The sequence below is a fragment of the Nesoenas mayeri genome (assembly GCF_963082525.1).
Source record: "Nesoenas mayeri genome assembly, chromosome: 11".
In the NCBI taxonomy this organism is placed as follows: Eukaryota; Metazoa; Chordata; class Aves; order Columbiformes; family Columbidae; genus Nesoenas; species Nesoenas mayeri.
The window spans coordinates 15,615,158-15,627,446 of NC_137563.1; the positions used below are offsets into that span (position 1 = coordinate 15,615,158).

Here is a 12,289-nt window from a genome sequence, read left to right on the forward strand (position 1 = left end):
GATAGAAATTGCTGGTAAATTATTTTAGAAGACTAAGCTCATGCAGGGTAGAAGGCAGCTAAGGTACAGCTTGAGTCTCTGGAACTGAGCAGAGCCTAACAGTGCTGAGATTTACCTTTTGTGTACTGAGAAAAAACTGTTCTTGGAGGAAGAGAGGTGAGTGCTACAGCATCCAGCAGTGGCTGTTTCTGTGGTTATTCTCACTGGTTAGAATCATATGCCAAGAGTTATTATTTGCTGAGATCTGGTAGTTTGCTCAGAGCTAAATACAAGTATGATAACATGTGGTTTGTGTCCCATTGAGTTTGTAATCTAATTCAGAAACACAGTATGTGGGGCGATGGCCAAGCTAGAATATACTGAAGTTGAAACATTGGCTGTGGTTGACCAGAATCTCTTCTGTATGACACCAGCAGTTTCCATTAAATTCCGCCTCATAAATAGCAGTACTATAAAAAATGAAGTCACTTCTTACTCAAAGTTCAGGTTGTCTGATATGGGGAGTGAAAACACATAGTTATTCTTTGTTTATAAAAGGCTTTTCTCAGCCTTCTGAAAAAAGATTTTCTCATGCAGTGAGACTTATCTTCCACCACTCTATCACTAGTGGCTGAGTTTTACCTACTGTGGTTCATAAACTATTTCTGATGGACTTATATGGATAGAGGGACCATCTGGACCCTTAACAGAATTGCATCTTGAATTCTGGTCACATACAATGTATGTTTTGCAGGTAGTCTATCTTCTAATCATATAGCTGACAAGATAAGCTGTACTACATAGATCATCCCTTTCATAGAGAGCTGCTTAATTCAACTCACTGTCAGAATAACAGTTTGTTCCTTGCTGTTGGGGATTGTATGCTGTAATCTGAAAGGACAAAAAGCAGAATGTGCCAAAAGAAACCCTGTAAATATATTTTTCACAGTATAAAAGAAAATATAGAGACAGTATAGCCAGCTGCAATACAAGCTTTCAGAGCAAATGGAAATGTGACCTCTTGCCCACTGGCATAAAGGAAAAGATAATGGCTTGCATATCTACCCAGAGCACCTTACATTGTGTGGCTCTCAAAGCACTTTTAATACTGTCAGTGAATTTTTTCTTTCTAACATCCTCAGACATAGGAAGCAGTCTCATCTCTTCATTCAAGAATGTGATCCCTCTCCAGGGAAGGGAGTCAGCTGCTTTTTTGTGAGCACTAACTACTTTAATGAGATATTATAGAAAGACGGACATAGAGCCCAAGTGGTTCTGCCTAGCATCATAGATCCTGCCAAGCTATACACAGAGCACAGATGTAAAGAAATATACTGTACTTAAAGCACAAGTTTACGTGGCTCTGGTATTTGCAAGTTTTTACGTAGTTTTACTGTATTTTTAGATAGAATTGTGCTAGGCTAGGGATGGGGTAGATACACTTCTCACAGAAAGTGTCTCAGCTCAGGGATCTAGACTGAGAACTGGTACATTATCAGCAGTAAAAATACAACTGGTAATACACAGACTTTTCATAATCTAGGAAACAAGATAATGATGTGATACGAGTGGACCACTTGTATTTAAACACCATCATTTTAAAAGACGTGTGGTGTAATGATTTTCAGGAGGTGGCTGATAGGTCACTTTATTTTCACCTCCCCATCACACATAATTCATCTTTTTTTCATGTGGATGCACAATATTTTTTTCTCGTTTTTCAGTTCAAATTTTAGATTCCTTTTATAAATACGCAATGAACTACATCAGTAACTTTCAAGAAGTGTGAAGAATATGTACATCATTAGCGCAAGAGGAATTTTGCAAAATTAACACTGATGTATGCAGAAGTGCTGCTCCCTAACTAAAACTTCCTAGTACTCCATGAAGCACAACTTGAGGCTTGGCACTAATTAATCTATACAGAGTACAAAAAGAAGACAGTCTTCTGCAGCAGCCCAGTCTCTGCATGTTCCTGATACCCTGTGCAAGCAAAACCCAGCTCACGTAGTACGTTTGTATGTCCAGGTTGTTCATGGGCTATTCACTAACATGACAGCTGTACGTGCTGCACAGATGAGATAGGCAGCGTGAAAAGGAACCACCACAAAACTCCGATCAGAAGAGGCATAGAATAAGCACCAGCTGCATGCGTAATGAGATAATGGCACAGCAGTGAGCGCCATTTAATTATACCTGTTCTGGCAAGCCATTTATTTCTCCACTGTGCTAATAGTAAGACAATATAGGATGTTATTTGAGTCCTGTCATAATTTATAACAATTGCTGGAAATTACAAAACTGCGTTTTAAAAGTTCAGTGCTCAACTACCAGAGAGGCGTAACTTGCAGAGTCATATTTTCAAATGTTAGGTGAAGTAAAGAGTTTATCTGAGGAAGGACATACAGGCCCAGAAGTGTGTCTATATAGCAGCCTGACAAAAGATGTTAATCTCTCCTTTCATATTCAGACACAGAATATTCATTTATGAAATGTATTGCAAGGCTTTCTTTTTTCATCTGAGAAGGATTTTTATGCTGAATTTGGTGAACTTTATACTGGATGTCATCTAAATGTTGCTCATTTAGCTGCAATGATGACCATCCAGTGTGAATATGACAAATGCCCAGTAGATGGAGTGAGCATACTATGAAGGAAAACAATCTCAGTCTGCAGAATTTATTAAACTAAGGCTACAATTACATAGGAGATGATTAGCTGGGAAAAGATGAATAGATTTTCTCACAAACTCTGTAACTGCCTGTGTCCATGTGAGGACTCGATACGATGCTTCTAATCCACCTTGGCCCGATTCTTTCCCCAGCTGTGACCCAAGCCCCACCAATGCTGACAGGTCTCCCAAGAGCAGATAAACTCAGCACCGTATTCCTCATTGTCCCTGAAATATATATTCCTCTTTTTATCACTAGATTAACATACTAGATTTACAAAGGACAGCAATTAGGAAATAAGCCAGTGCCTTATAAGTGCTCTTCTCAGCACACTCTCTGAGATCTATTAATACCGGATCCTATCTCCTTCATCCTTTTTATACCAAGACTTGGGATTTGCTAACCCAGAGTGAACTGCCGGCAATAATCATACCCACTTAACATACATATATCCTTACGTGAACAGGGATTAAGCACAGGCAAAGGAGGGCAGAAATACACTGCACACCTGATATTTCTATATTTTTTTTACAGACCTCTCTCTACTCAAGTGCAGAGCATTAATCCCAAACATGACACATACTTTAAACCTCTGCTGCTGAAGGATCGCAGCCTGGGGTAGGTATCACTTCAGACTGCTTCCAGCTGGAGCGAGGCTTGGAACAGTGTTCTTTCTACCAATCTCTGCTGTGACCACAATGTGATACATGATCTTAGGTAGGAACACTTAAAACTTAGGTACAATAATAACTTGGAGATGGCTAACAGAGCTGAAAACGCACTCATGAGCCATCTGTTTACTAAAGCACAGTAAGACCCATTAACTGCACCCTGTAGAATTAGCTGCTACTCTACCAAGGGTGGCACACAGAAATCTGGCAACTTCAATGAGTTTCACAGAACAGGGGACCAGAGCCCACAGTCCTTTGTGATGTGGTTTTCTGTGTGAGCAGCCTGATTATTTTTTTTCCTAGACTGGAGGAAGAGGAGATGGTGATGGTCCTGCACTACAGGCAGTCCCTAATGCTAGTATCAGCCCCCAGAAAGGCCAGGTGGCTGCCTCAGCTAGTTGTGTTGGCAAGGTGTCAGAGAGTGGCTTGGGAAGGAAGAACTACAAGAGGAGGACCTGGAGCTGCACTGGTAAGTGCTCCTGCCACATTCATTCTCCTGGTTGCTGCTGTTACTACAGGGAAATTGCAAAAGGCAGAGAAGGGATACCTGGGCCACAACATTTACAATTACTTGTAGTGACAAGGTGATTAGTGACCAGAGGAGGTCACAATTATGGTCCCTTGCCCACTATCATGTGATCTAAATAAATTATGCACAGTGGAATCAAAATTAAGTCTTAGTGAGTGTGTGCTGAAATTTGAGAAAGAGCAACAGGATCAGAGTTAAGATTAGAATGTTATAATTTTAGAAACTTGTTTTAGCATAATTGTTTTCTTTGCAACTCTGGCACACTAATGACAGAGTTACATGTGAATTAGCTCATCCAGATATTGCACCAGAGAATCTGGGCTGCAAATCTTGTAGCTGCGTTATGTAGGAAAATCCTTCAAGAATGGTAGTACTTGTTCTTTTTGTGTTGTCCCTTTGCACTAAATTACTCACAGATGTGATAGTAAGGTTTTGATTAATTAAGGCATCACAGTACAAAAAGTGAGGTCACGTGCAATGATTTTTTCAAGTACTTTGGTGTGTTTCTTGAAAGAGAAAAAAACCCCAAACAATCACTGACCACAGAAACTTACAATTCCATTCTGCACACTGAAGCCCAGCTGGTATTTTAAGTCTGGCCGTTTTATGAGGACAGTAGTAACAGGAGGACAGCTGACAATGTTCAGTTTGACTTGTGTCTGATTCTTGAGACCCTGTAAGATAGTCCAAAAGTTACTATTTCTGAAATGGATCTTCATTAGCTCTTTCATTAGTAGTTTCTTAATTGCAAGAGTGTAAAGCACCTGATCTGAGAAAGAACAGCTAGAGTTAATAGAAATCCATTGTTAACCTAGAGATATGCTTCTCTGTTTCATTTATTTCCCAAGCTATTTGGCCCAACAAAACATATCAAAACTTTGCATTTAACTCCTGTAGAAACCTCAAGAAGGTTTTCAAGTAAGACCAAAACTGACTACTACTTGCCTTTTACCAGTGTCTGGCTAATTAATCTCCTGCTGCGCTTGGTAAATCTGCACAGACATTAGAATTATTAAAGATAATGCATTCTGAGATGCCATCATGCCTGGGGAATCTTTATATACTCACTTGATCTGTCCTGCAGTCTACCAGCCTCCATCCGTTTCAACTACAGGAAGCCCAAAGAAGCATAGTAGGTCTTAATCCTCAGATTTCAACTTAGAGGCTGTGGGGAAGCCTGAAACTTTGAAGATAGCTGAGTAACTTAATTTAGGCAAGTTTTTCAGACCTGGCCTCATTTGTTATAGCCCAGTACTAAAGCTGAACTCAAATTCTCCACCCTTAAATTTCTGTACATTATCACCCCTGAATCTCTGTTTCTAATTCTTTTTGATAACAGATTACTGGGTTTGATTTTTTTGTACAGAGGTATGAAAAATCATATGCTGGAAATGTACAGGGTCGCTTGTCAGAATATTAATCCCTATTGGTTTACAATATACAGCATGCAGTTGTAAGTTTGGGGTACCTTTATGATCCCTTGGCATGTTGCAAGAGGAAGACCAACTAAACTGGTCCCATTAATGGACATAATTTGGTCACCAATGCTTAGTTTTCCTGAACGGGCTGCAGGGCCTCCATTCATCATGTTAGCCAGGATAACAGTGGGTAGAATGGATCCCCATCCAGATTCCACAATCACTACCCCAAGAATTTCTCCCTTCTGTTTTTCTAGCTGGAGCTGCAATTAAAAAGAAAAAAAAAAAGTTTTTTGCTTTGATTCACCTAAATTTGAGCACTAGGATCTCAGTTGTTCTTGAATAACACCTACAAATTACAAAAATAATTATATTTTCTGCCATTCGGTAGTAGCATCACTTCAAAACCGCTGTTGAAACTGTGTAGCGCATACCTATTCAGGGGTATCTTCCACTTGTTTGTTGAAGGTCATATAGGTCCTTACAGTAAGCAAAAAACTAAGACATTGGTTAACACTCTGTAGAAAGTGGTGGAACTGAATACCAAAGGAGTGAATGCCAAAGAAATATTATCAGTCTTGTAACCTGGCAGCTAGAGGAGACTCTAACATTTTGTGGCTAAGGCAATGCCTGGAACGTGGACAATGGACATGGACAATGTCCAGCTCCACTTCTGCCATCACTGCTCATCAGGTTGTCTCTTGATCTCAGGGTTTGTCTCTCCTTATTTTCAGGCAGGATCTCTTTATTGGTTGTGGTGGTGGTGGTTTTTGTTGCTATTATTAACATTTGTGCCTACCATGTTGATCTAAGATCCCTGAGGTACTGATGTAATGTAAATGACAACTTCTCCTCAAATATGCTGATGTTAACTGTTCAGTAATCATAGCGTATCTAACTTTTACAGAAGAGAGGTAAGAATTAAGTAGAGAACATACTCTAACAAAAGACTAGGAACTATTTTCTTTCAAATGTGGAAGGTCAGGGACATCTGTGCTTATGGGAATCACAAAGGCCAGCTGACTTGTGTTGAAGCTACCTTTCAAGGCTTTGAACCAACCAGTATGCTACAATTCTGTCATCATTCAAACCTTCACAAACCAATTAGTAGCAAAGGTGCCACAAAAATAATGACCTTTTAAATAACTTTGAAATGTGACATATTTGTGTTTTTCTGTTCTGAATCCAAGATAAATCAAGATTTGTTCAACTGAATTTTCTCTTGTTTGCTACAAGTATTTTGTCATAGTCATATGTACATGAAGCCACTTTGTTGATATCTAGTGACTGCAGAAAACTACCATCACATCAAAAACTTGGTATAGGTATAGGTGAAAAATACTCTCTTCCCAAGAACACACATGCTGTACAAAAGAACCTGTAATGTTTGAAGGAGTGTAAGAAAGCTCTGACTGAAGGATTAAGCAATTTGCAGTTCCTCTCAAAGTAAGATTACTTTAGGACATAGCATGGAAACTCTGACCTTTGCGACATGGGCCACATACCTGTCACGGTGCAGCAATGTAAGATGAAGCAGAACCTGGGTGCAACTGCACTCACCACATTCTGGTTTGGAATGCACAATATTACAGTGACTTTTGCATGAAATGCAAAATGTGAAGTACATGGCTATTTCAAAAATGTAAATAGCTGTGTAATTTGGGGCACTTAAAGGAAATTCTCGCCTTTTCATGCATTATTGTTTTGAAACTCCATTTCTTGTGACAGTTTTGTACATGTTCTAATAGGGGAAGAGAAACTGGTCTGGCTCAGTGCCACAGCATCCTGGACTCATAGTCCTTGTATCTACAAAGTAAGAAATCACTTAGAACCTGCATTAAAATGGATTGTCTTTTCTCTTTCTGTAACAATACATCGGTAAAACATAAAACTACTTTATACTGTGTACTGTGAATAGCATAGAGGTCATCTATGTCAGATGTAAATGTACTTTATTACTGTTTTGATCAATAGAAGCAGAAAGAACATGAAAATGAAAACATTCTAAAAATCTACAAAGTTGATTCTAGTAGCACAGTATTGATGAAGCCACACATCTTAAGATGTGAAGTCATCCTTAAAACGCCAAAAGATATTTCCATAAGAATTGCATTCTGCTGAAAAAATGGATCAATCTGAAATGAAATTCCAAAACTAGCTTACCTCTTTGCAGTTTTCTGAATTGGAAAAGTGTATGAGATCATCATTGTACATCTCTTGGGTATTGATGATGTCACTGTATTCTTTTTGACTGAGATCCTCTGGGTTAATGCCATTGGCTCTTAAAAACTCTTGGTAAGCCACACTGAAAGCTTGACCAATTGATTGAGCTATCAGCTGCGCCTAGAAAGTAGATTAAAACACAGCTCAGAGAAAGGACTGATAAACAGTTTACCACTGAAGCCATAAGAAACAAGAGAGAAATTGCACTTTAAGACAAGTCAAAATAAAGGATCCTGTGAAGTTGCTGCATTACTAGAGGTATAAAGTAACTTCAAGGTCATTTGTACAGAAAGGATCCATTACATCCAAAATCAAATTGCAAAATCCATTTAAAAATGCTGCTGATTCTCCTTTCATCAGTTCGTTGCAGTAGCAAGCAGCCATATGCTGTTTATGTACTTGTTCCAATAAACACTGGAGAGTACTGGCTGTGTACCAATATGGAAGCAAGCTCACAGAAAAGACTGTCACAAACCCTGCTCTCATCACACTACATTTGCAGGAGTGATGAGAGAATGGATGCTCTGCTTGCACATGTCTTCACAAACATGTATGCACTGGTGATTTTGGTTGTCATGTCACCTGCTGCTTCTCCACCTTGGTTTTCTAAGACTGAAAACACTGCTTTACGAAAACCATCTGCTCTCCTGTTACTGCCATGATACTTGTCTCATATTCCCAGCAAACCACTAACAGCCCTGCTTACTCGCTGCACATTGACCATGGCTGTCCCAATGAACACCCTGACAGGCAACGCTGGGGACGCTTGCAAGAATGCAGCCAGAGCCATGATTATAGCTTGTTAAGAACCACTCTTCAAAATCCCGTGTCTTTATTAAATTTTGAAACACTTATATATGCATGCATTTTACTACAGTATGCAGTAAAATATGACTTCCCATTACAGTGGACTGTATAGTCAGTACAATTAATGAAACATTACAGTAACTGGTACTTGGATGTGTCAGAAATATATATACATTAGAAAGAAATCTACAGAAACCGATGGTTATGATAATACTAAGCAACTGCACGCATTCAGCACACTGCAAAAGTCAACTAATTAAAGAATTATTGAACTGCCATGAAATTTACTTTCTTGTTCCACTAGATGACACTGGAACACAGAGAAATAGAGGTAGATAAAAGGAATTTGTAGTCAAATTCTTCTACACCTAATTTTTTTTTAAATTTCCTGTTGTGAGTTAACATAGCTCCCAGGGAAATGCCATGCTGAATTTTGTAAATTTATGGTTTTCAGATACTGCATTCTGTCATCGGGATATGTGTAACTCCCAACGATCTGAGGAGTTAATTGCATCTTATAGTGTAACTCCCTAAAAATATTACTACGTCAAACCTATAAAACATTATGATTCCTGTATTGAAGTTCATCACCAGTCCTTATAGACTTCTTTTTTTCAATCTCCAGTGGTACTGTTTTCTCAGTAGTTAGTCTTTCGCTGTTGCCTCCATTCTACATTCTCAAAACCAACATGTCTAGATGTCATATTCTAATCTATTACTGCTAGTAGCAGCCAGTTCTCACATCTTAAGTTCATCTATATTTCCAAGTTTTTATGACTGTTTATGAAAGCGTTCAGATTATGTACCACTCAGAAGTAATGTAATTAAGTTGCTTGAAAGGTCACCTCAGCAAAGCAGTGGCAGAGCTGAGATTCTAAGTGTGAGAACAATCCCAACCTGGCACTCTAACCTTTAGACAATGCCATTTCTGCTTCACAGCCTTAATTGCTTTAAAATAATGAAAATGACTGCTTAGCTCAAAAAAATATGCAACCTGTGAGTTATGACTGTCTGAACCAAAGAACTAAATTATTTTTTAATTGGTTTGACAGAAATATATACATATTTCAAGCTCTTTCTATATAATGATGGTCGGAAACATTTACTGCCTATAACAAATACCTGTATCTCAATTGCCAAGTTAGAAACAGACAACAAATTTTGCTTTTTCTGTTTTACTAGTTTGGTATTTTTCCCATAAGTGTTTTAGGTTGAAGTCCCCTGGTCTGCCACTTCAGACACGAATATGTATTTTGCTACCAAACCACACCTGGCTGTACAACAGCAGTAAAGCAGTGTCACTGTGTGCCAAACCACTGGACTAAAGGATCCAATCCAGGATGAGTGATCATGTTGATATCCCAGAAATTAATTTTGGCCATAAATGGCCATTGACTTCCAGACAACTCCAATTAATTAGGTACTAAAGGATTTGGGGAAGCACTGTTGAAAGAACACAAATGATTCTGTAACACGAGACAGGGAGTGGATATTTTGGGACTGAAAATACATGACTTGATGACGTGAATTTTTGGAGACAGAAAAGAGAGATTAATACGGACAAAAAAACTGGTTAATGTTTCCACAGATTACGTATAGCTTCAATCATAAAAAGCTATTGACAACAAAAATTCATGCAAGAAATTAGATTAAATTTCAGAAATTCTCTAAATGACTTGTTTAAGTACATTTAATTCCATTTACTTACATCCTCTGATTCAAAGACATGGCATATCATTTTGTACTGCTTCTTTCCTTCCTGGGCACCAGGTGTTGTTTCAATACAGTCTTGAGAAGCTGATCTTGGCATGCGGCGTCGCGCCATTAAAACCACAATGTTACCAATATCGGCAATATATGAGATTGTGCGCAGCGCGTGATCCATCATGGTTTCCTGCAAAGAGAAATAAAGTTGTCATGCCTGCTATTCTACAAATACAGCATCTTCCCTCTCCTTGATGGCCTCTTGCTTGAGAACGACAAAGCTACAGACGCACTTTGAGAGGGCCCAGTTCTGACGTTCCCTGTGCAGTCCATGGGCCCGCTCTCCAACCACAGTGGCTGATCAAGAAATTGGTTTCAATGGGAGTGTCACCTGAGCCAATACAACGTGGTTGCTACTGTAAAGCAATAATGAAGATCAGTACTACTGACTTACAAACATTTTCATGCTGTTGGAAAATTATGTTTCCCTTTTGTATTGGTTTTGCTGAATGAAACAGGTGCATTGCACAATGACAGAACAAGTTTTAGCAAAGTCATATGTATATGAGAAAATGTTATAATTTCCCAATTTTTTTAAAAATCATGTCCTACAATAATATCTAAGGTAATATTTTCTCATATAATATACAGCAAAGTGATACTTTCTTTGTAACGATATATGAAGACATTATTTCACCTTCTCTGTAGGCAGAATTTTTTAATACTTTTTTCTGGTGACCTACATACCTCAGATCAGTTTGGAGGGAATGGGTCTGGTGTCGGAGCTCACAGGCAAAATCCTGTTCCAGTCAATGTCATTAGGCTGCCAAATTGGTTGTACTGGGAGAACTCAACTCAGAAGAGCCATTGCCTGTGAGAATGATTTTAAGTGGAAACCTGTCCAGGCTTCATCCTAATGAACATTTCTTACATAAGAACACCGTGAAGAGTACTAAATATAAAAAGCCTTGAAACTTCCTGCCTCTGTCTCAAATCCCTGAGCTCTGCATATTTTTAATTACTTCAGCTTTTTAAATTCTTATTTTACTTTCTGCTATTAGCAGGGACATTTTTTTTCTCACAGTAATATATAATTATTCAGTGGATTTGATTAAGTATTGAGTTGCCTTGGACAAATGAAAACAGAGTGCATATTTGTAGTCAGAGAAGGATATGTTGTCACTAAACTTGTTTTATTTCAGATATTACTATTTTATCTTTTATTTCCATCTCCAGTTTCTATAAATTGTTTCTTATATATGAGTGATGAGCTCCCAGAAGGAAGAACCTTCAAAGATGTAACAGTTTCTGTGCACCACAAAGTATGAACTTGTAGTAGGTTTTATTCTTTCTTAACTCAGCGTTAAGTATGAATAAATCAATGTGGCAATAAATCAATCAACAGTTAGCAGTCTCATTGTCTTTAAAAGGTTTCTGTATGTAAAGTAATATTATTTTAAGAAAACAATGTATGTGACTTTGCTACCATGATAATTTAAAAGGATTTTCATATATTTAGGACTGCAAAGACAAACAGAATTATATACTTGTTTATGCTAATGTTTTAGACAATTATCATACAGGTTTAATCAAGATATGGTATAAACAACCTGATTTCTCCTTTGGTTTGTGGTTGGTTGGTTTGTGGTTTGGGGAGTTTGGTTTGGTTTTGGTTTTGTTTGTTTGTTTTTGTTTTACATCAATAAAAAGCCACAACTTCTCTAAGTTCCCAGAAAAGCATGATGCTATGGAAGATGTTCCATAATGGTAAGAACCTTTTAGGTTTAAAATGAAAGTTTTAGGAATGCAATCAAGTAGTCTGATTGACTGTAGTTCCTTTAAGTGCCTTCAAAAAAATCACTATTACTGGAGTTCCTGTATAATTACAGAGGAAGATAATTTTATAGGGAAAAAATAACGGTAATGTAACTTATGTTAGTAGTGCTTATCTGGTAGATATTTTGACAATTTAGACAAAATATTAGAAAAAGCCTCCTAGCTATAAGGACACATAGAAGCCATATAATGATATTTTAAGTCAGCAATTACTTAGATTTTTTCCCAAGGACATTCAAGGACTGTATGTTGTTCTTCACCATGTGACTGTGCTGTCCCTCCTCACCCCCTACTGCCCACATGTCACCACCGGACTTGAGGTGCTCATCCTCTCTACCTGGAGCCACCTTTGCTCCTGCTCAGTTTCATACCCGCCAGACTCTGCTGTCAGGTGAGTGAAGCGTCTGTGTCCTGTTCCAGCATTCACACCATATGTGTGCTTCTGTGTGA

At 38.3% G+C, this 12,289-nt stretch overlaps 1 protein-coding gene across 2 annotated transcripts in view; it reads right to left on the bottom strand.

Annotated features, from left to right (window-relative positions):
• Positions 1-12,289, bottom strand: part of APBA2 (amyloid beta precursor protein binding family A member 2) — a gene marked incomplete at both ends in the record, with an annotated part of 40,964 nt that overhangs the window by 2,861 nt on the left and 25,814 nt on the right. For both annotated transcript variants that reach the window (XM_080351329.1, XM_080351328.1), the window contains 4 exons: positions 4,406-4,525; positions 5,320-5,532; positions 7,433-7,612; positions 10,008-10,193. In XM_080351329.1, the coding sequence (XP_080207455.1) occupies positions 4,406-4,525; positions 5,320-5,532; positions 7,433-7,612; positions 10,008-10,193 (699 nt within the window). The remainder of the gene's footprint in view (positions 1-4,405; positions 4,526-5,319; positions 5,533-7,432; positions 7,613-10,007; positions 10,194-12,289) is intronic.